At 51.5% G+C, this 24054-nt stretch overlaps 2 protein-coding genes across 3 annotated transcripts; both read right to left on the bottom strand.

Moving 5' to 3' along the window:
• Window positions 1–2208: 2208 nt before the first annotated feature.
• Window positions 2209–8790, bottom strand: SLC22A17 (solute carrier family 22 member 17). The gene is made up of 11 exons (XM_053595516.1): window positions 8761–8790; window positions 8367–8654; window positions 7720–8223; window positions 7524–7627; window positions 5147–5301; window positions 4384–4549; window positions 4041–4186; window positions 3770–3875; window positions 3392–3609; window positions 2983–3094; window positions 2209–2840 (listed from the first exon to the last, which is right to left on the bottom strand). Exons 1-11 carry the CDS (start codon window positions 8788–8790, stop codon window positions 2549–2551), a joined length of 2121 nt encoding a protein of 706 aa, XP_053451491.1. The 3' UTR covers window positions 2209–2548.
• Window positions 8791–11739: 2949 nt separating this feature from the next.
• EFS (embryonal Fyn-associated substrate) lies at window positions 11740–23410 on the bottom strand. Of its 2 annotated transcripts, XM_053593074.1 has the most exons (6): window positions 22858–23410; window positions 17894–18169; window positions 17480–17620; window positions 16671–17384; window positions 16246–16335; window positions 11741–14519 (listed from the first exon to the last, which is right to left on the bottom strand). In XM_053593074.1, exons 1-6 carry the CDS (start codon window positions 22873–22875, stop codon window positions 14085–14087), a joined length of 1674 nt encoding a protein of 557 aa, XP_053449049.1. In that variant the 5' UTR covers window positions 22876–23410; the 3' UTR covers window positions 11741–14084. The 2 variants fall into 2 exon arrangements, with proteins under 2 accessions (XP_053449050.1, XP_053449049.1); XM_053593075.1 differs by lacking the exon at window positions 17894–18169 and having other exon boundaries at window positions 11740–14519.
• Between the last annotated feature and the right edge of the window lie 644 nt (window positions 23411–24054).

Genomic DNA, 24054 nt, shown 5'->3' with positions numbered 1-24054 from the left:
AATCAGACCATTCTAGATTTCCTGTTTTAAGAACAGGGGTCTGTATAGTATCACATGCTACTTGTTGTACACAGAAGTTAAAACCCAAATAAAGCATCAGGGCTGGGTGGGTTCAAATCCAGCCCGGATCTGCTAAACAACAATGACAACACCAACAAAAAAGCCAGGCATTGTGGTAGGCACCTGTAGTCCCAGCGCTTGGGAGGCTGAGGCAAGAAACTTGCTTAAGCCCAAGAGTTTGAGGTTGCTGTGAGCTGTGAGCTGTGATGCCACAGCACTCTACCAAGAGCGACAAAACAAACAAACAAACAAATAGAAAACATTCTCAACAATCTGTGTGCCTACCAAGTAGTCTTTACCAGTGAACCCACACCCAACTAATTTTCAGGAATATTCATTTGGGTTGCCCAGAACTTCATCTCAGGTCTACAGGGCTCTTAAAGCTGGGTATTATCTATCCTGTAGTCCACTGTCCAGTTAATACTATGCTAAGACTGCAAATAAGAGTACTGATGTTCTCATCAGGCAAACCTTAGACTTGAAATCCAACACTCGTGGGTATTTGCAGGTAACTGCCAAATGGTTTCATTCTCTCTCTCCTTTTTTTTTTTTTTTTCTTAGACAGAGTCTCACTATGTCACCCTTGGTAGAGTGCTGTGGTGTCACAACTTGCAGCAACCTCCAACTTAAGTGATTATTAAGGGATGGGGGCTTAAGAGATTCTCTTGCCTCAGCCCACTAAGTGAGCTTAAGTGATTCTCTTGTCTCAGTCTCCCAAGTAACTGGGACTATACGTACCCACCACAAAGCCCGACTATTTTTTGGTTGCAGTTGTCATTGTTGTTTGCCAGGCCCGGGCTGGGTTCGAACCCACCAGCTCTGGTGTATATAGCTGGCACCCTAGCCGCTGAGCTACAGGCTCTGAGCCTGGTTGCATTCTCTTTTACCCTGGGCACAACCCTGACTGCACCCCAGGCAACCCGAAGAAGCCAGAGTGGTTGTCAGCCTTTTCCCTTCTTATTTGCCCACACTTCAGGATTGAGGTGGGTAAAAGCCCATGGGGGATTGAAACTGCCTTTACAAATTGATGAAAGGATGCAAGGCAAGAACTAAAGTAAGGGCCCCAAACTCTGTAAGGAACAAGCTTAGCTAAAATAATACCAATCAGCCACTGTCCCCTTGTTAACTTGATAATAGTCACTGTCCCCTATTTACTTCTAGCTAGTGGTTATATCAGCGGTTCTCAACCTGTGGGTCACAACCCACAGTATTAAAGGGTCACGGCATTAGGAAGGTTGAGAACCACTGGGCTACATGTATAAAGATTCTTAACCTTTTCCATATAGTTGGTAGCTGTAAAGAGTCTTCGCTTTTTTTCCATAGATAACATCACTGTTTGGAACCCTAAAGGTAGTTTCCAAGATATCTTCCAGGCCCTGCCAGATGATTGACTAACCCACCCAGACTAGCGGCCCATACCAAGAAACCAACTGAACTGGAATCATTTACCTAGGAACTGAAGCAAAAAAGATGATTTATAGACACCTATTAATTTTGCCCCAAACTTAGCCAACTAGCAAACCTAGTTACCTAACCATCGGCCTGTCAAACTATTCTTACAACCCCCATCTCCCCAATTCTCAGAGAGGAGAATTTGAGAAATTTCTCCCATCTCCCTGCTCAGTGCTATGTGGAATAAACTCTCTGCTGTAAACCTGCTGTCTGTGGATACTGGCTTTCACTTTGGCAGTGGGCAGATGAACGTGGCTGGGCAGCAACATTCACTCATGCAGAAACCCTGATAAAAATGTTCCAGTTCCTGCTCCTTGGACTAGGAGGCCTTTGGCTTCCTGACCTTTTGTGACTAGTTCTGCTTCTTCATTCTGTGAGCTCCTACATCTAATAAATCCCCCTTTTGTTTAAGTTCCTTAGAGTCAGTTTTTATTGCTTACAACAATAACAAAACCCCTTAATTGATCCAAATACCTACCTTGCAATTTTGTTGTAAGGACTAAATGATAGGACATGTGTAAAGCGCCCCGCCCAGTCCTGGCAGCATAGCAAGCAGGCAGTAAGTGGCGATAGCTGTCTGTAAGTTAACACTCAGGGACCGGGGCGAGGGGGAAGGGAGATTGTTACTGGTTTGCTTTTCATTGAGAACTCCCCCCAGACAGGACAACAGAAGGGAGGGAAGTGCCAGCTATGATATGCTCATTTATTCAAAATGTCTTTATTGAAACAGAATGATAGAGCAAGAAAGAATGCGGTCTGGGAGGATGTCTTTGGGCACAGGATGGAGCCCAGACCCAGTGGTTACAGTGTGGAGCTCTCTCCTCATCCCCTGACTCCTGCAGAGGAAGTGAACACAAAGCAGCAGGGAGGAGATGGGGATGGGGACAGCCCTCTGAGCTCTCCTCCGCCGGCGTGAGGTGCCTCTGAGCCTTCTGGACAGCCCTGCCTTCCGCACTCAGCCTTCCCAATCTCCTTGCCAGGGCCCTAGCCAGCTTTCTGAATGGGCTAGCCTCCCGCCAGGGTGCTCAGAGGCTGCTCAGAGGGCAGGGTTGGGGGTGGCAAGCAGCGGGACATGGTCACAGCGGTTAGGGGGTGGCTGCCGCAGCAGGGAAGGCCGGCGACACAGCTCCCCATCCCGGAGCACCTCCTCCGGCAGGAGCTTGCGCTTGGTTTCTGGCAGAAGCATAATGCTGAGAATGCAGAGGAGGGCACAGGCCGCCAGCACCACGTGCTGCAAGAAGGCTCCATGGCCCATGTGGAGGCGCTGGGCTGGGCCACTCAGCCCTCCAAGAGCCCCCAGTGCCATAATTAGGCCCAGGCCGCGGCCCCTGGGAAAGATGGAAGAGGCAATCAGCTCACAGCTGAGGCCTCACCTAGCCCTTCTCTAGCAGCCCTCCCTCCTTCAGCCCTCAAGCCCTGTCTTCAGTGGGAGGCAAGAAGCCCAGGTCTGGCCCTGCCTGCTGCTCTCACCGGACAGTGGTAGGGATAACTTCAGCAGCAAGGAGTGTGCTGAGGATGGCAGCAGCTTGGGAGGAGAAGAGCCCAAGGACAGAGAAAGTAGTGATGGCGGCTTCATTCAGATCTGGAAGACCAACAGGGATGATATGGATGGAGGTGGGGAGATGATGCCTGGCCTGTCCCCAGTGTCATCTCCTTGGCCCTGATCTCACGGGTCTAGCTGAGTGGGCTCTGGGCATTCACTAACTGACTGGGAGAACAGGCAGGGTGCGTGGCCAGGAAGAGGGTTGTGGAAGATCTGGCCAGGGTCTGGGTCTGGTCTTGGGAGGCCTGTGCCAAAAGTAATGGCTGAGCCTGTCTGAGGCACCTCTGCTGGAGTTCCCTTGTTGAGCCCACACTGTGGGGGAGGGAGGATGCTCACAATCCCACAGGCCCAGCAGGACCAGGGACGCAATGCCAGTGAGGGTCATTGAGAGAAGAAGGATGCCCCGGCGGCCAAATCGGTCCACAGTGACACCCAGGAAGACGCAGGCCAGGGCTGCGGTGCCGCTGGCCAGCAGGGAGCACAGGTAGAAGTCCGATGGGCTCCCTCCTCCTCCCACGGGCTGGTAGCAGTGACGGATGGCATGGGCAATGAAGCTGTGAGAAGGGGTAGGGAAGCAAAGAGCAACACCTGAATCCCCATCTGCAGCCTTCCACAAACCTGGTTGTCTTTTGCAGGGGTCCTTGGACCTTACCCACCCAGCCATCCCCTATCCCAGCTACTGGCCTGGCCCTCAGCTCAGACACCCAGGCTCACTTGGTGAAGCCCAGGATAAGCAGATTTTTCCAGATGTTGCGGTAGTTGAGGAGGGAAGTGAAGGAAAAGGAGGATGTTGCAGGGAGAGGGCAGGTGTTCTCTAGGTCTTTGGGAGAGAGAGAGGAGTTGTCTGTTAGAAGGAACAACTGGGAATCCAGGAGCCTCCCACAGGGGTGGTGGGGTCTCTGAGAACATGGCATAACTACAACCATGCAGAGGGCACCAGTGCATGTGCACGTGAGGCATTGCTCACAGGGACCTTGTCTCTCACCCTGCAGGGCTTCCTGGGCCTCCTCCCCCAGCATCTGCCCGTGGGGGCGGTTCCGCTCAGCCAAGATCCTCAGCACAGACTGAGCCTCCTCGATTTGCCGCTTCACAATCAGCCACCGGGCAGACTCCAGAAACAGACCAGGCCAGCTGGGGGCAGGGTGGTGGGGGTACATTGTGAAGCCTCCCCTCTCCCAATCTAGAATGGGAAACTCCCACCTCTGAAGGACTGGGGCTGGGGCAGGCTCAGATCAGGGACAGTTGGAGAGAGGAGGGGTCTCTGGGCTAGAACTAGGTTGGAGGTAGAGATGGGAATTGCTAAATGACAGGTAAAGGGCAATACTGACCCATAAAACAGGAAGAGGATGCAGGGAGCGGTGATCATTCGCTGCAGAAACCGCCAGTCCTTAGAGACAAGGGCCAGGCCCAGGAACAGGAAGTGCCCCCCCACCCCCACCAACTCCCCTGCCAGGGCCACCCGAAGCCTCTGAGTTGGGTCGCATAGCTCCAGGCCTGGAGATACAGCAGGGATGGAGGTCGGAGAGAAAGGCCAAGGAGGAAGGAGGCATGAGAGAGAAAAGAGAGGGAGGAGAAGGAGAGAGAGGTCAGACCCTGAATGGAGGCTGCAGCCACTGCCTGCCACAGACTAACATCTGGATGGCAAGGAGCAGAGAGATTGTTCAGTCCTCTCTTCTCTCCTGCTCAAACCTAGGAGGGCTCTAGGGTCAGAATCTCTGGTGGGTGTTCAGCATTCACAGTTTACAGGCCTCTTATTTTGACCTTAATGTCAACCCTTGTCCAAGGTTGCACAGCTAGTCAGGATTTCATTTTCTAAACAAGTTGCTATTTCCTGACAGAAGTAAATCCAGGGCAAGAAAGACTTTAAAGATTCAGAGATTGTGTGTATGTTGGGGGGACAGGGTGTACAGAGAAGCAGGACCCCTTGATCTTCAAAAGCCTAAGCAGAAAGACAGCAGAGATTCTAGGCAGGTGAAATTTGGGGCTGAAGAAGGGACTAAGGGGAGCCTAGAAGGCAGTGGGAATATTCTGGTCATGCAGACAGGCCGGTATGAGACCCACGGGAGGGACTACAGAGAGGGGGCTACTTACGCATCAGGTAGACACCCAGGTCAACACCAGCAAGAAGAAAGCCCAGGAGGAATCGGAGGGCCATGACACCTGTGGAGGAGCCTGCAGCAGCCCCTCCCACTCCGCAGGGGCCCACCAGTCCCAAGGTTAGCAGCACAATCCCACGACGGCCAAACCTGGAAAATGGTGAGGGCTTCTGGTCACCCAGACTCCCTGGAGGAGTTGCTGAGTGGGATCCAGAGGGTAGAGAAGATGGGAAGGATGGGGATTGTAGGTAGGTGAGTCTGGCTAGTGGGTACTAGGATACGGCTATGGTACTATCAGGGGTGGCACCCTTGACTCTTAAGGTCAGAGATTAGGGCACTTGTCCATAGATGTGAGATCACCCATCAGAGTGGATGGGATTTGGGACTGTTAATCCTTAGGAACAGAGATACTGCCCAGTGAGGATGGAGCTTGTCTTGCTCAGACTGGTCAGAGATGGCGGCACTGATACAGGGGGTTGGAGCTATCATTCTATGGAGGTGAAGCCATGGGCCTCTTATGCATGGGGATAGTACTGGTCAGTGAAGATGCAGCTGTTGATACTAGGGGACTGAGTAGTTGGTTTGGGGAGATGAGGCCATTGTTCCATGGATTGGGACATAGGACTATTGATGGTCAGTAGGGATGGATATTGGTGGGAGATGGAGCTGCTAATTCATGAGAATGGGGTCTCTTAATCCATGGGTTAGGCATATTGATCAGTGGGGATGAACCTATTAATCCCTGGGGATAATGAATAAGGATAGGGTCACAGAACAGGCAAGATGAGACGATTGGTCAGTGAAGACGGTCACTAACTACAAATTAGTGAGGACAGGGCTATTGATCCTTGGCTATTGATTGACCACTTATCATGGTCTTATCCATGGGGATAAGACCACTGATTTGTGGAGATGAACAGTGAGAGCCCTTGGTCACTGGAAAGGGAGTGAGGCTATTGACCCCATGGGGCGAGGCATTATTTTCATGAAGACAGGCTTTTTTTTTGAGATGGAGTCTCAAGCTGTAGCCCTGGGTAGAGTGCCGTAGCGTCACAGCTCACAGCAACCTCAAACTCTTGGGCTTAAGCAATTCTCTGCCTCAGCCTCCCAAGTAACTGGGATGGGCCTCTTGATTAATGTGGTGAACACCACTGATATTAGGAGACTGAATTATTGATCTTTGGGGATTAGGCCATTGTTCCATAGGAATGAAGCTACTGGTCTATGGAAGTGAAGCCATTGATTTATGGAGATGGGCTATTAACTTGTGGGTTTAGTTAGGATCACTGGCCCACAGAGGTGTGTGACTATGGGGCAGTGAGGATGTGTAGTGATTTTAAGAAACTGGACTACTGAATTTGGGGATGCATTTGATCCATGGAAAGGGACCTGCTAATCTATTTGGAGGGACTGTTGATCAGTGGGGATGGTCAGTGTAGATGGAGCATCTGGTTAGTGGTGATGGTATTCAGAATCAGAGATGGGATTCTTGATCTGGAGAAGATTTCTGATCTGCTGGGTACTCAGTTGGAGTATGAAGAGAGGATGGCATAGCCTCCTGGTGTACCAGCCCTTACTCTGTTGGTGGGGCTAGACTATGGATCTTTGAAGTTGAGGCCACTGGTTCGTGAAAATGGGGATTTTGATCTGAGAGGATTGGAGAGCCCTGAAAATCCATGAGGTGGGACTATTAATCAATCTATGTGCTACTGACTCATGAGGGTAGAGTCATTTGGAGGCAGGCATGGGACTATGGTTAATGGAGACTAAGGCAATGTTCTTTGGAGATAGTTACTGACTCATGGGGAAGAGGCCACTTGTTCAAGAAAGGGTAATTTGCTTGTAAAATTGAACTACTGGTCAGTGGAAATAGATCTGTTCATATTTAGGAATTAACATATCGATCATTAGAAATGAGGCTATTGAGATGGAGCTAACAGCTCATGTGGACTATTAGTGGAAATGAGTCCATCTCCATCAAGATGGTGAGGAAGATTGTTAGGGTGATAAGTGCAACAGACGGAGAGACAGGACTTTTGCTCTGTGGAGACAGGGCTTTGGTCAGTGGGGATGAGACATAAGACTATTATTTTTGGAGACGAGGCCATTGATTCATGGCTGACTGAAGAGTGGGAATGGGGCTAGTAGTCCATGGAGGTGAGGTCCTTCCCCTGTGTGGAAGAGGTATGGAAAGAATAGTATTTCTTGATGGGGAGTGAAGTTGAGACAGGGGTAGGTCATTTAATAGGTGTTCAGAGAAGGCTGTAGAGTCCAGCGAATCATCTTCGACCTCTTGCAAACACCAGCGGCTTGGGCTAGCTTGCCTAGCACCCCCTCCTTCCTACCAGCCCTGCCCCCACGACAGCCCTCACCTGTCTGCAGGGTAACTCAGGAACAGGTAGCCGGAGGCAAAGCCCAAGATGAAGAGGATCTGCTCCAGGATCACCTGCCAGCCCAGGTCACACACCAGATCCCACTGGGGATGTGAGAAGGGTGCAGCAGGCGTGAGGCCCTGCCCTGGCTGCCCTCAGCCGGCTCCCAGACCCACCGCCCGCCTGGCCGCCTCACCTGGCCGATGGCGTTGGTGGTGAGCACCGGCAGGCCGTTATAGTCCCAGTCCTTGAGGCAATGATTGAAGTCCGGCGGGGCGAAGCCACTGCATGAGGGGTCCGTACTGGTGGCGACGCGGCTAGCGGCGCTGGCTGCTAAGGCCGCGCTGGCGACACTGACGCCGCTAGCATTGGGGGGCTGTTCCCAGCCAGAAGCGTTGGGAGGGAAGCCCCCGTAGTGGCAATGCAGTGGGGGCGCCAGCGTGAAGATGGGGTCCGAGGCCAAACCCAGAGCCACGAAGAGCACCGGCAGGCAACAGAGGCCGAGCTGCAGCTGCTGGCCGCCGCCCAGCGCCCCCACCTGGGCAAGCAGCGCCTCAAAGCTGAGGGGGCCTGGGGGCACGGCCAGCGACAGGCTGCTGCCCAGTCTGTCGCCGCCCGCGTCGCCCTCCCCCTCCCGCTCGCGCTCGCGCTCACCCTGCAGCTGCTCTGTGGGCACCGCATCTCCGAGAGTCCCAACCTGCTGGGTGGCGGGGGGAGGAGAGGATGAAGAGGTGAAAACCGCAGAGCAGGGGAGGGGGCGGGGGGACGCGCAGGAGGAAATGCCGAGTATTCGAGTGGGTACGAGGAGAGGATGGCGTAGCCCCCAGGGGCGCCGGCACTTACTCCGTTGGTGCTGGGGGTGATCTCTACAGTGCTGTCAATTTTGCTGCCGCCCCCGCCATTGGGCTCGGGGGTCCCCGTGGCCACCCTGGGAGCCAGCTTGCCGACCGCAGGGGCCCTGCCGGCCCACGCCGAAAGGATGCGCTGTTCTCGGGCCCAGTTGAGTGTCGGGTGCCCGGACACTGAGAGCCCGAACAGAGCCTGCACTACAGCTCTGCAGCCGCGGGCGCCTCCTTGGTCTCTGCGAGCTCTGCGCGGTTTTCCCCTCCCCTTCCTCCAGACTCTCCTCCCCTTCACACGTCAGCAGAGCCTTGGGTCCAGACTCTTCGTCGGGGGGTGGAGAGGGGTGGGGGAGGCGGGAGAAGTAGGGCCCAGGGGAGGGAGTTGATGGGGGCACTGTTGTCTGTTCCCTGGGTCTGCAGGCCATTGCGGTAAAAAGGAAAAAAAAGCTGAAGGGTAGTAGCTAGCCCAGGGACATGCCAGACAGTGATTCCTCTTTTACTTACAATCTTTCGCCATCACTTATTCACTCACTTATCCATTCATTAATTAATCAGTAAAATTTGTTAAGTATCTGCTGTGTTCCAGGCCTCGTCCCAGGCTTTGGGGATAACAGGGTGGACAAAACCCACCTTCAATGCAGTTACTGGGGGAAACACACATGTGAACTGGCAATGACAGCAGTCCATGCTTATGGAAGATTAGGTTGGCACGGTACTCAGCTCTAGCTTCAGTTCTCTACACGGAGACCACTTCTCTGGGTTTCACCACCCCTGTCCTGACTGAATCGCCATTTCTCGGTAGCATTGGGCACTATTGACCATCACTTACTTTAAAACGCTTTTTCCTTGCCTGTTAAGTACCATACTCCCCTGGTTGTGTCTCTCCTGCTCCCCCTTTTCCTATTTCAGGTTCTCCTCCTCTTCTGGCCCATGGTGTTGGTGGTGAGCATGGGCAGATTGTTATAGTCCAGTCTTTGAGGCAATGGTTGGCATCTAGTAGGGTGAAGCCACTGCATTTAGGGGTCCATACTAGTGGTGAAGCCGCTGGCACTGCTGACTACTAGGGCCATTCTGTGTTTGCAATCCTCAGAGGCTAGGTCCTAGGTCTGCCTTCATCTCAACACTCTTGTCTCCATCTTGGGCCCTCATCTGTGGCAACAGCTTCAATCACCACCAATGCCAACCTGATTCCCAGGTTGAGCCCCAGACCCAGGAAGCTACCTTTTATTTAACCTTTGACCTCTCTTACTTGGTTGACTCACAGGGACCTCAGTAAGCTCAAGACCAAACTCATACTATTCCCTCTATAACCTGGTTGTCTTCTAGTGCTTTTTTCTTTGGTGAATGGCATCCTTATCATCCAACTGAGGCCAGATGCTTCGGTGACAGCCCTTAGAGTGCCCTATTCCTTACCATAAATTAAATCCTTTACAAAATTCAGTCAATTTCATTTCCTCTACATAGTCCGATATCCCACTTCTCTACCACTATTAGCAGTACTGTTGCACAAACTACATCAGCCCCCCAACTTCTAACTGGTAATCTGTATCCACTTTGTTTCTACTCCCCATTGTCATTTATAGAGCAGATGGAATGATCCTTATCTTTTTATTTTGAGAGAGAATTTTACTTTGTCACCCTCGGTAGACTGCTGTGGTGTCATAGCTCATAGCAGCCTCAAACTCAAGATTCTCTTGTCTCAGCCTCCTGAGTAGCTGGGATTACAGGTGCCCACCACAATGCCTGGCTATTTTTATTTTTTGAGTTTTTAGTTTTTTGGGTTTTTTTTTGAGACAGAGTCTCACTGTATCACCTTGGTAGAGTACTGTGGCATCACAGGTCACAGCAACTGCTACTCTTGGGCTTAAGCGATTCTCTTACCTCAGCCTCCCAAGTAGCTGGGACTACAGGTGCCTGCCACATGCCTGGCTGTTTTTTGGTTGCAGTTGTCATTGTTGTTTAGCAGGCTGGGGCTGGGCTTGAACTTGGCAGCTTCGGTGTGTGTGGCTGGCGCCCTACTCACTGAGCTACCTGCGCTGAGCCCCCTAGCTATTTTTAGAGATGAGGTCTCACTCTAGCTCAGGCTGGTCTTGAACCTCTGAGTTCAGGCATTTCACCTGCCTCGGCCTTGCAAGTGCTAGGACTACAGGTGTGAACACTGTGGCCACCCTCATTTTTCTTTTTCTTTTTATAACATCATAGACTAGAATGCTGTGGTGTTATAGCTCACAGCAACCTCAAATTCCTGGGCTCAAATGATCCTTTTGCCTCAGCCTCCCAAGTAGCTGGGACTACAGATGCCAACCACAATGCCTGGGTAAAGTTTTTTATTCTTTGTAGAGATAGTCTCACTCCTGCTCAGGTTGGTTGGAATGATCTTTTTAAAATGCAGATCTGATATGTCCCTCTCCTGTTTAACAGCTTCCAAGTTTCTTCTGAATTTCTAGGTGAATATTAATCCAGATACCTCATGCATGGTTCTGTATCCCTGGTCACATGTTCTCTACAGCTCCATCTCACTTCTCTCCTCAAATTCTCTGCACTCCAGCAATACTGGGCACCTTTCAGTTTTTCTAGTACCACAGGCCCTTCACACAAGCTGGTTCCTATGTTTAGAAGTCTTTTTTTTGAGACAGAGTCTCACTTTGTTGCACTTGGTAGAGTGCCATGCTGTCATAGCTCACACTAACCTCAAACTCTTGGACTCAAAAAATCCTCTTGCCTCAGCCTCCCAAGTAGCTGGGGCTACACCACAGTAGCCCAGCTAGTTTTAGAGATGGGGTCTTTTGCTCAGGCTGGTCTCAAACTCCTGAGCTCAAGCTATCCACCCATGTTGGCCTCCCAGAGTGCTAGGAGCCGCTGCTTTGGGGCTAGAAATCTTGTTAATCAAGTTTTCCTCTTCCTTGCAGCTCTTGGCTCAAGCGTCTTTGCCTCAGAGAAGACTTTCTTGACCCCAAAATTGCTAAAGTGTGATTCATGAACCAGCAACATTCATATCACCTGGGAACTTGTTAGAAATGCAGAATCTAAGCCTTTCCCTAGATCTTCATTTTAACTAGATCCCCAGATGTATATACATTAAAGTTAGACACTTTTCTAAGATATTTGATCCCTGATAGAAAATACTTTATTCTCTAATCCCAGGTAAGGGCTGGAATGGAGTGTTCTGTCAGTCTTGGCAAGGAAATTATTCTTCCTTCTTTCCATTGAACCAAACCTTTAACTTGTCACCTCTGTTCAAAAAGCTTCCAAATATGAAAAAATTTCCAAATATGGAAAACACTTCTTTTCTAATGCATCAAGCAAGTCTCCTATCACTTCTCTTCTCCAACGAATTCCAGCATCTCTTTGGGATTTACTATGGTAATATCATAGTCCATATTCCTTGGAGATTAATTTGTCTGCACCCCTTTAATATGTCCAGGAATAATAATCCCTTAAGTTTATGTAGTGCTGAGCTGTTCACATGCATTATCTTGTTAGGTCCTCACAAAAACCCTGTAAGACCATTAGATCATCCTCAGAGGGAATGGCATAATTTGCCCACAAACGAGTACATAGCAGACCTGAGACGTGAACTGAAACTGACTCTAACTTCAGGCTAACTTCTTGAAATTCTGTCTGGAAGATGATGAGGAATGGCCTTCAACACCTGGGAGCAAATCTTGTTGGCCCCAGAATCTGGAAATGAGTTTTCCTTTGCTAGTGCAGTGAGAAAGGTGACCAAAACAGAAATGGCAAATTCGTAGGGGTATAAGAGACTAAGATTGTGATTGAAACTTGAGGTACCCACAATCCAATCACCATGTCATGGTAACATGATGGGAAAGCAGAACTGAAGCAATGGGTCTGTGGCTTAGATTACTTCCCTTGAAAGTGGCTGGACTGATCCCTCATCTAAGCCATGTCTCATCAATTTCACTAAAGTTCTGAGGATTAACACATTGCTACCTCAACTCCTCTAAAAGGGTTGGCCAGGATGATCAGTAGAAAGGCTGGAAAGCAGAGTGTAAGGGGCTAGACTCTCCTGGGGTGGGGTGGGGGGGTCACCTAAGGTAAGGAAGAGTGTCAGGTTGGCAAGCAGCGTCTCCAGTTGCCTAGAGTTATCCTGTGGTTCAAAGCTGAGGCTAGGCCTTTGATTGGGGTGGCCTTTCCAGGATGAGACTTTTTTTTTTTAAAGAAAGGATCTTAAGGCAGGGTGCATTGCCTCATGCCTGTAATCCTAGCACTCTGGAAAGCCAAGGTGGGTGGATTGTTTGAGTTCCATGAGTTCCGAGACCAGCCTGAGCCAGAGTGAGACCCTGTCTCTAAAGATAGCCAGGCCTTGCACTGGCCTCCTCTCGGGAGGCCAAGGCAAAGTGTCTTATTCTGTTACCTAGGATTGGAGTGCAATGGCATCATCATAGTTCACTACCTGCAACCTCAAACTTCTGGGGTCAAGCAATCCTCCTACCTCAGCCTCCTGAATAACTGGGACTATAGACATACACCATCATGCTCAGCTAATTTTCTATTTTGTGTAGAGATGGGGGTCTCTCTCTTGCTCTGGTCTCAAACTCTTGACCTCAAGTGATCTTCACACCTTGGTCTCCCAAAGTGCTAGGATTATAGGCATGAGCCGCCACACCTGGCTAGGACTGTACATTTTGAGGGTCTCTTGTGGTCAGCCTCTCCACACATTTACATTTCTGTAATGACATTACTTGACAAGGACGTCTTGAAAGAAGCCCTGCACAGTAGTTGGTGTCCACATCCTAGGTACTAGTCCTCAGACTCTCCTTGGTTCTGTCATCCTCCAGGTTGGCTTCACTCATATATCACTTCTAGTTTCCTTTACTGGCCTCTATAGTTAATCTCTTTACATCAGTATCACCTTGTTGATTTCCATCAGCAGCAACTGTCAATTTTGGCAGGTTTATTTTTTTATTTACTTATTTTAACTGACTTGTTTATGTCTATCCCACTCTCACTAGGAAGGCACATTCACAGCGTACTTCCAGAACTGTGCCTGGTGTGTCACGGCAGCTGAGAACCTGCCAGTCAGTGGTTGAAGGACCAAAATCTTCTAAGTCCCTAAAGGCATCTTGCTCACAGTATATGTCCCATAGGTTTGGCCAAAGGGCATCAAGTCTGCTCCCCAGGCTCCCAAGAAGCAGTCAGGGAAGCAGACAGCAGGGTTTATTGAGGTCCATGTCCACACCTGAGGCCCAGAGCTCTCCTGCCTTCTGCAGGGAGGAACAACAGTATGATCTCTTCCAAATCTTTATCTCTGGGCAATCCTTGTCCTATCGTCATCTCAGCTGACAGTGTAACACTGATTTTCCAGAGCCAAGAAACAGGGAAAGTGAGGGCTCCATGTGCCCCCAAGTTTCTGCCCCTGGTTTCTCTGTGCAGCTGAGCTTCCAGAGGTGGGTGGCAGAGTGACCTCCACCCTAGGCTGGAGAAGAATCCAGTGCCTCCCCATCCCAGAGGGCCTGGTGCCTGCCTCTGACAAAGCAGGGAATAATATTAAATATAAATAATTTATACAAAATGGCTCGTACAAAAAGCTATGGGTTAGAAAGAAGAGATGCCTGTAAGAGGCTGAGATGACAGGAAGGGGCAGGAAAGGGGAAAGATACTACCACCTCTCCTAGTTCCTAAAACAGAGCCCTCCAGCCACCTGAGAACTGGAGGGGAGCTTTGGCAGGCCAGGGAGGGCAGAGTTGTGCCAAGGCCCTCAGGAGGCCAGGCTGGTGAGCAGGGTGGTGAACCGGAGGGCCTGACTGGCCAATTCTACCACACACTGTGCCATTTCTTGGGCCGCAGGGCCAGATGGGTAGCCCAGGGCGGCTCCCTTGACAGCCAGCACAGTGGCCCGTAGTGCCTGGCCTAGTGTTGTACCTGCAGCCCCAACCTGTGCTCGCAAAGGGGCAGAGGCTGCCAGCCGGCCCAGTGTGTCCGCAACAAACACCAGGCGATGAGCAGCCACTACCACCCTTTTGCCATGGGGCACGAAGAGGCGTGGGGGCTGGTTAGTCTGGGTGCTGGACATCAGTGCTGCCACAGCTGTCTGCAGTGCTGAGTAGTGGCTCTGGCACTGTCCTGCATAGAAGTGTAGGAGTTGTAGATCTCCAGTGGATAGAACCAGTGGCTCCCCTGGGGATAGGGCCTCCTGAGGGATAAGAAGAATGGTCAGTGGGGAGAGGCTCATCAATGCCACTTCTTTCCTTGATTCCTCTCTCCTTCCTTCCCTTTGTTCTTCTTTCTTTTCTTCCCAAGGGCAATCCCTTTAGCTCTTACCTTTGCCCATGAGAAAATTTAGGTTCTTTGTCAGAGGCAGTGAAGTGCCCAGACTTGATGTCAGGTAGAGTGGATTCAAATAACCTCAAGTCTCTGAATTTCTGTTTCCTTATCTCTAAAACAGGGAGTTGAGTACTGTACTGTCCAATATGTGAAATTTTAGAAATTTTTAGTAGCCACATTAAGAAAAGTAAAAAGAAACTGGCAAGAAACTGGCAGAATACATTTTGTCTAACTCCAAACATTAAAAGTTATAATTTCAACATGTAATCAATATGAAAACTGAGTTTTTCTCCATACTAAGCCTGCAAAATCCAGTGTGTATTTTGTATTTACAATTTGGACTAGCCATATCTCAAGTGCTCCACAGTCCCGTGAGGCTAGTGGCTACTATATCAGATAGTGCAGAAGACAGAGTCTCACTATCTCACCCTTGGTGGAGTGCTGTAGCGTCATAGCTCACAGCAACCTCAAACTCCTGGGCTCAAGCGATTCTCTTGCCTCAGCCTCCCAAGTAGCTGGGACTACAGGTGCCTGCCATAATGCCTAGCTATTTTCTGTTGCAGTTGTCATTGTTGTTTAGCTGGCCTGGGCTGGGCTTGAACCCGCCATGTTCAGTGTGGGGTAACCACTGTGCTACAGGTGCCGAGCCAGTGAAGTGTTCTTTGTTTTTTTTAAGAGACAGTATCTTGCTCTGTTTTCCAGGCTAGAGTGCAGTGGTGCGATCACAGTTCCCTGCAGCCTTGAATTCCTGGGCTCAAGTAACCCTATTGCCTCAGCCTCCCAAATAGCTGGGACTACAGGTACATGGCCCTTTCAGTTGAGGGCCCCTTCTGGCTAATTTTCTTTACTTTTTGTAGACACAGAGTCTCACTATGTTGCCCAGGCAGGTAGTCTTCATGCTTTAACTTTCCCAAGTGTTAGGATTACAGGTGTGAGCTAGTGTACTCAGCCTGCAGTGAAGACTGAGACGATATATAGAAAGTGCTTAGCACTTTGTGCTTGTAGAGAGGGCTACACTGCATATTATAGCCACCACGTTGAGTATTAATTATGACTATGATTAATACTCATGCATGCAATGTGTCTAGCACAGGGTCTGGTACTTCATAAACACCTGATAAATGGTGGCCATTGTGTAATGACCATTCTAGACAGGGTTGAGGAAACTGCCTCCCTTTCCTGAGGGCCAGAGAGATTAACTAACGGCTTTAGAAGCCCTTGCTTCACAGTAGTAGAGCAGGGATTAGAAGCCAGGTCTCCTAGAAACCTGGGAGTTCACTGTTGGAAGCAGCCTCAGAAGTCACCCAACCCAGGTTTGACCCATAGCCACAAACTCTTTTCTGCTCCTCTGGCTGCTTGGTTTTCTGACTCCTCTCCAACACATTCTTTCCCCTCTTTCTGAATTCCTAACATCCTCTTCCAAGTCCCAGCTCCTTTGTGTTGAATTCTAACTCCTCTCTATTCTGATTCTGCTGCCCATGAACTCTCACCACATCCTAATCTACTTCCTTTGATGGTTCAGTTAGGAATACTCCTCCTAGTTCTTGTTCCTCCTTCCCTAACCCCCCTCTGTAGGCCACGGCCACTAGGGTTACCTGCTGCACTGGTAGTCCCTTCTCCAGCACTTCAGGATCCCCTGTGGAGGTCTTGTCCAGGGGCCTAGATTCCTGAGCTTTATCCATGCCCTGCAGAAGGGGATCAGGTTTCAGAGTAGAGGTGGAGTGGTCTCTGTGGCCTTTCTGCCCCTCCCCAGTCTCTCTTCCTTCCCAAGGATGCTCCTGCCACAGACATGGAAGTCCCTTGACTCCAGGTTTGAGAGGTCTAGGGGACCCAAACTGGGACTAGGGGGAGAAGCGCAACTACAGTGTTGTAGCTAAGTACTGGGGTCCCACAGAGCAGAGTGGAGGGCCAGGGGAGAGGAGAAGGGCAGTGAGGAGGCTCTGCATCTGTGCCCCAGGCTTCCAGCTCCTCCCCCAGTTCACTTGAGGCATTTCTGGTGGGACTGCCCAGAGGAGCTTACCTTCAGGTGGACATAGTCATACTCCTCAGCCACTGGAATGCCCTCATACTCATTATGATGCCCTGCTGAATCATCTTCCACTTCCCTGTCCTCCGGATCACCTTCAACCTTAGGGCCTCCATAGCCTGGAAGGCGGGGTGGGGGTGGGGGCAGAGGCCGGTCCTGGATACTGCCCTTACGGCCTGGGGCAGGAGAGGGAGCTGGAGAAGGGCTGGAGGCCTCAGGGACAGGCAGGGCAGGCAGAGGGCGGCGGGACAAGCTTTCAGTTGAGGGTAGTCGGGGCCTGTGTGGGGGTGGAGGGCTTCTGGCCAGAAGCTGGGCCAAGGTGTCCAGGTTATTGGAGGGTGAGGCTCCTGAGGGCTCTGGAGAAGGGGGAGCCTCTGGCCCTAGCAGGGGCACATCATAGATACCCTCGTCAGTGCCCCCGCCTTTCCCATCTGCCAGCAGTTCCTCGGGTGCTTCATACAGGTTGAGGAGGGCTGATGCCCTTTTCAGGTTGGAGGGGGCAGCATAGAGGGGGGGACCTGGTTCCCGGCCCCCTTCCCACTCCAAATCTGGCTCCAGTTCGGCAGATGGCTGCGGCGCCACAGGCACATCATACAGAGCTTCATCCTCTCCAGGGGCAGCCCGGGCCAGAGGGTGGGAAAAGGAGGTGGGGCAGTCATAGGGGCCATTGGAGGGAACCCGGAGGGCAGTGGGGGGCACATCATAGACCTGAAGAGAGGAGTGGTGAGTTACCGTTCACTTAGCAATGAACCCCAAGGGCTGTTTGTCTCCCACCCAACGTACACATGAACTCTGGTTCTTGCCTCTAAGATATCTCCGGAGGCAGCAAGCTGGGTACCACTGCTTCTGGGGATTTTGTAGATGGGGTCAGGAGAGGGTGGAGAGGGTCCAGCTGGAGGTCCTGAGGCAGGACAGGGCCGAGCTGGGGGTGGTACCACATATACCTGGGTGATCAAGATAGGCGAGTGAGTCAGGAAGAGTAGGGGCCAGTGAATGGATGATGTCTGAATGAGAGAAGCTAAGAGACCTTCCACCCCACCCTGTATTGAGAGGAAAACAGCTCAGATAGGGTTGGTAGACAGGCTTCACACAGCAGAGTCAGGAAGGGCTGCAGCCTCAGGGTTCTTGCTGCCCACCTCACTGCAGGCCCAGGGTGGGGTACGATGGGGAAGAATGGGATTCTCCTGGTTTGGGGTTGAGGAGGCTCCCACTCTCACCTCCTGCTCCTCATTGCCGTGATCCAGGCCTGGATAAGATGAGCTGGGCTGGGGGGTTGGGGGCACCGGGGAGAGGCTGGGCTTGGGTGCTGGGCCAAGGAGTTTCACTCTGTTGGCGGGGACAATGCCCTGCTGGCCATGCAGGGAGCAGAGGCACCAGCCGTCCAGCCCACCAGCGCCTTCCTGCTGCAGTACCCGCAGAACATCCCCTCGGCGGAAGGACAGCTCCTGGGGGGACTCGGCAGTGTTGTCATACAGTGCCCGGGCCAGCTGGGCCTGGTGGGTGAGGTGGGAATGGGGAGAGGGGTCTTCGTACACATATCAGGTCATGTCACCCTTGCTCAAAATCCTTCAGAGCTCTCATTTTCCTCAAGCTAAAAATCTGAACTCCCAGGTGCAGCTCTTCCTGACTGGGCCCTGCCTTATCTCCAGCTTCATCGCCAGTATTCTTCCTCTTCCTTTCTAGTCCTTTATCTAGAAAAACTCTTTCCTGCCCCAGGGCCTTTGCACTTGTGCTGTCATTTACCCAAAATGCTCTTCTCTTGACTGGTCATTTTTATCCTTCAGTTTTGCTTAAATATCTCCTTCTCAGAGGGCTTTTCTTTTTTTTTGAGACAGAGTCCCACTTTGTCACCCCTGGTAGAACGCCGTGGCATGATAGCTCACAGCAACCTTAGACTCTTGGGCTCAAGCAATTCTCCTGCCTCAGCCTCCTTAGTAGCTGGGACTACCGGCACCCACTTCAATGCCTGGCTATTTTGTTTTAGTTTAGCAGGCCCAGGCCAGGTTTGAACCTACCAGCCCCAAAGCATGTGGCTGGAGCCCTAACCACTGAACTACGAGCACCCAGCCTTTTCTTCTCATTTTGGCAACAGAGTCTCATTCAGTAGCCCTGGCTTGCCTGCCATGGTGTCACAGCTCACAACAACCTCAAACCCTTGGGCTCAAGTGATCCCCTTGCCTCAGCCTCCCAAGTAGCCGAGACTATAAGCATCTGCCACAATGCCTGGCTAGTTTTTCTATTTTTAGTAGAGATGGGGTCTTGTTCTTGCTTAGGCTGGTCTCGAACTCCTGAGCTCAGGCAATCCACCCGCCTCAACCTCCTAGAGTGCTCGGATTACAGGTGTAAGCCACCATGCCCAGCCCAGAGAGCCCGTTCCTTAACTCTCCTCCCTGCTCCATTCTCTGTCTCCACTCATTGTTTCTTTCATAGTACTTTATGCTATTTATCTATTTACTTTTTAATTACCTATTTCTTCCCGGTAAATAAGCATTATGAGACAGGAATTGCTGTATTCCCAGCCTCTACAATAGGGTCTGACTTGGAATTGGTCCTCAATACCTGGAATGAATTTTTCCTACAGCACACAAAGAAGTCCTGCTAAGGTCTGCTGTACAACATACCTTACCTTCTCTCTGTTCCCTAGTCATTATCCCTCACAAGCAAAAGGTTAGATTAAGTAGCTCCAGAGACCCCTTATTTGGAGAGAGATTTAAGAAAAGCCTGTTCAGAGAGAGCACATAGGCATAATATAGAAAACAGAAACAAAGCAACTGTTTTGTTCTCAGTCTGAGCAAATAAGGTTCTACCAGAAGAGGCTGAGGTTACCATGGAGAAGAGAAAAGTGTATATGCTCTAGTGTAGTGTACATGGAGTGTGGTTGGCAGAGCAACTGAAGGCAAACATTTATCAGCCTGTTTCTAGTTCTGTCTGGTGGGGGCATCTAAGCTTTTCCCAGTCAGGGCCATGTGCTCAGGTAGGAAGTCACAGGTACCCAGTGCAAATATGTCTAGATACCATGCAAATCTTTGCATTAATCAAATCTCATCTCATTTAATTCTCACAAGCAGCTTATGAGGCAGAAGCCATCATTATCTTCATTTTGGAAAGAAAACTGAAACAGAGAGGTATTTTGCCCAATCACATATGGCTGGTACAGCTGGTGGAGTGTGATTTGAACCCCAGGCTGTTTGATTCCAAAGCATGTACTCTTCAGTTACTCACTTTACTGCCTCTCTATAATCACAGATGTACAAATCCGGTTTGTTTTTTTTTAAATGGTAACATTGGTAGAGCCCAGAAGGTCCATAACTCAAAGTCAAGCACATATGAAGGCTTCTTTATAAGCTTTGCTATTAACCTTTTAAAATGTGAGAGTATATTCGACTTCCATTATGATTGTTCAATGACTAGGCTGCTGGTAGGGTCCCAGGCAGTGGTGGCCTATATGCATTGTTGGAGAGCAGCTAGTTAGGTATGGTAGTCCCCGTAACCAGGAGGACTTACTAATTTGGCAAAAAATTTCAAGCTAAAGCTCTCAAGCATGCTGCCATAGGATCCTGGGGAGAAGGATACCCTGCTCAGCCAGCAGCAGCTCATATTTCTTTTGTCTGATGTTTCCCTCTGGTGGTGAGGTTGTCTAGGCTGGGTAGTTTAAAACCCATAGACTCCTTTTGCCTGAGCCCAAACTCACCAAACCATTTTCTAATTATATTTTGCCCTTCTTTGGGTGGCGGGGGGGGGGGGGGGGAGACAGAGTGTCACTATGTCACCCTCAGTAGAATGCTGTGACATCACAGCAACCTCCAACTCTTGGGCTTAAGTGATTTTTTTTGCCTGAGTCTCTCAAGTAGACTACAGGCACCCACCACAACGCCTGGCTATTTTATTGTTGCAGTTGTCAATGTTGTTTAGCGGGCCTGGGCTGGGCTTGAACCTGCCAGCCTCAGTGCATGTGGCTGGCGCCGTAACCACTCTGCTACGGGTGCCCAGCCTGTATTTTGCCTTTTAAAGGATATTGTCTCACACAAAGAAAATATGCTAACTAGATGACACAAATTTCTGGTTAGTGCCACATTTTTCAAATTGTAAATTACAAATCAATGTTTTGTATGCAGCCAGGAGGATAAAAGCACAGTTCCAGGCAGAAAGACCTGGGGTTGAGTCCTGGCTCTGTCTCTTTCTAGCTGGGTGTCTATGTACAGATTGTTAACATTTCTGAACTTCAGTTTCCTCCTTCGTAGAATTCCCGATCCATATCCAAACACCTATTTTTGAATAATAACAGTACCATCCTCATATTGTTTTTGTGAGGGGTGGATGAGATAATACATCAAAAACCATGCCAATGGGCGGCGCCTGTGGCTCAGTGAGTAGGGCGCCGGCCCCATGTACCGAGGGTGGCGGGTTCAAACCCAGCCCTGGCCAAACTGCAACAAAAAAATAGCCGGGCGTTGTGGCGGGTGCCTGTAGTCCCAGCTGATCAGGAGGCTGAGGCAAGAGAATCACCTAAGCCCAAGAGCTGGAGGTTGCTGTGAGTCCTGTGACGTCATGGCGCTCTACTGAGGGCGATAAAGTGAGATTCTGTCTCTACCAAAAAAAAAAAAAAACATGACAAAGGGGGGCACCTGTGGCTCAGTGAGTAGGGTGCCGGCCCCATATACCAACGAGGCAGGTGTGAATCCCACCCCAGCCAAACTGCAACAAAAAAATAGCGGGGTATTGTGGCGGGCGCCTGTAGTCCCAGCTATTTGGGAGGCTAAGGCAAGAGAATTGCCTAAGTCCAAGAGCTGGAGATTGCTGTGAGCTGTTACACCACAGCACTCTACTGAGGGCAACAAAATGAGACTGTCTCAAAACAATGAACAAACAAAACAATCATGACAAAGCCTAGCACAGGGCCAGGTATAGTAAATGCTCAGTAAGTAATAGCTGTCATTAGGATTTCATGAACTGTTAGTATAATCACCCCCTTTCCCAATAAAAGGGGAAAATCTTGCTCCTGAGGCTATAAAGCTGACCAGGTGGTTCCTAAGCCAGCATCTCTATGTCAAGAGTACCCCTGAGGTACTCCACCTCTAGAGGACCTCTCTCTTTCCCAGCTCTAAGCTAGGATCTTCAGGGTATCATAGATTGAGGAACTAAAAGGAGTTTGGTCTCAGAAGAAGCCAAATCAACCTATCCTAAAGGGGTATGGGAGGATGTTGGTTGGCTCTGGGCTTTTTTTTCCCAGTTTCAAAATTCTCCTTTCCAAAGTCCCCATTTAGAGGGGGCCGGAAAGCAGGTGGCAATCTCACTTTCCCTGGAAATCCCAGGCAGGAACTAGGCAAGGGTGGAAAGGGAATGGAATTGCCTGTATTCAGACTGCTTGGAGTGCAGGACAGAAAGCTGAGGCGGGGTTGTGCAGAGCTCCTCCCTGTGTTAAGTTTGAATTCCATCCAATGGGGCCAAACCTCTGGGCCCAGCAATGGCAGGAACCCAGGCCATAATTGCGATTGACTGACTGATGAGGGGTGTGGCAACACTGCTCTACCCCTCCTCCTGGGCCCAGCTGGTTCGTGAGGGCGTGGCTGGCTTAATAGGGGTGGCAGAGGGCCACAGTGCTCTCTGGGAGGCCGCCTCCCACCGTCCCGTCATGCCAGCTGTCTCCTCCCTTTGTCCCCAATCCCCGGAAAGTGGCCTGAGGCTGGCTGACATCACCTTCCCTCCTCCCACTATTTTCCCTTTCTCCCAGCAAGATCTCACCCCTTTGATCTGTTTCCCCCCTTTCCTCCATCCCTTCTCTAGAGATGGGTCTCCTGGAGTCCTTTGGCCTCTCATTTTCTGGTCCTTACAGCCCCCTCCCAACCTTTTACTTGCTTCCCAATCACAAGCTCCTGACAACCACCAGGGGCCATCTGTTCCCGCCCAGAGAAGAGCAGACAGCACTCGGGCTACACTTGCCCCCTCCCCTCCGAGCAGACGCAGACTCGGGAAAGAAAAAGGGAAAATGGGGAGGAGAGGGAAGGGAGGAGGGCAAACCAGAACTAGAAGCAGCAGGGGTTGAACAGTGCGAGGGAGAAGGGAAACAAAAGTGAGAAGAGACCAGCGAGAAACAAAGAAAGAGCAGAAATAAAAGTGACAGGAGTGCGAGGCAGGTTGTGGAGGCTTCTGCCCGGCAGCCTCCTCTCCCTGGTGGACTCACCGACGTGGCAATGGCCATGGCCTTGGCCTCCCGCTCAGCCTAGGCTCGGTTTTGCTGACTTCAGCGATGGCTGCCTCGAACCATGGTCCGCAGCCTCCAAGTGAGGAGGCCGTCCCCCGTTGTGGCGCCTGAGTCGTGGCCTCCGCCAAGGTTGGAGGAGGAGAAAAGAAACCCACAAAACTTCCCAAATGGGAGGCAGTTAGGCCAGGCAGGAGGAGGAGCGGGGCGGGCCGGGGCGTCGCTGCGGGACCTCATCCAAGGGTGCGTGCTCTGTACCGTCCCCGCGTCCTCCCAGGGACCGTCGGGTTGGTCAGGCCCCTGGAGCTGCTTTGCCCCAGGCCGCGGAGGCCCCGGGGCCCAAACAGGCCGAAAGGTCCCTGCCCGGGCCCGAGCGGGCGAGCAGGCGGGAGCTGGGACTGCGCTCGACGACTCTCCAGCCGCTCAGTGGAGCCCCGAGGGCTGGGAGAAGCTGCTGGGGCAGTTGGGCTTGACTAGCGAGTTTAGGCGCCAACCCTCCCCACCTGCCGACCGCGCTGGAGAGTAGTACTCCCAGGGCAGTGGTCGCGGCGGCCCGGGGCGCTGCGGCGGGACCCGCTGGGAGGGAGGAAGAGCGATAATTGAGACGCTTGTCCCTCGTCAAACTTGCCCACTTTGGCGAAGGGAGGCCAGGCTGGCGCCAAAGGCCTCTGGGAGCATGGCCGTAGGGCTGGGTTGCCCGAGTGACTGCTTCTCAAGCACTCTCAGCACGCCCGGGGGTCTGAGGACGCCAAGACGGCGCCTCGCCGGGGGCTGCTGGGCCTGCAGCAACCAGCCCGTCGGCAGCAGGCACGACTCGAAGAGGCTGGACAGTCTTCCCACAGCGCTGCCCACGCCGGGGCAGCGGAGGGGCCCAGGCCCCTTCCAGCCCTCGGGTCCAGGGCGCAGAGCCACGAGCTCCCGCGTCCACCCTTGGCCCCCTGGCAGCCCGCACCGTCTCCGCCGCCCAGCTCACACGCGGCCTAGGCCGGGCCCCTCCAGCGCGCTACAGCTTGGGGCAGTTCCCAGGTGTCTCTGGGAACGCGGAGAAAGGCCACAAAGCAAAAGGAGCAAGGAGAAGGAGGAGCAAGGGCCAGGGTCCCGAGGACTCGCGGGGGTTGGGAGTGGAGAAACTGAGAAGGCTGGGAAGGCCCCCGGGGTTCCCGCCTGGCTCCAGGCTCA

Source organism: Nycticebus coucang, chromosome 6 (genome assembly GCF_027406575.1).
Source record: "Nycticebus coucang isolate mNycCou1 chromosome 6, mNycCou1.pri, whole genome shotgun sequence".
Taxonomy (NCBI): domain Eukaryota; kingdom Metazoa; phylum Chordata; class Mammalia; order Primates; family Lorisidae; genus Nycticebus; species Nycticebus coucang.
This window is presented reverse-complemented; position numbering and strand designations above follow the sequence as displayed.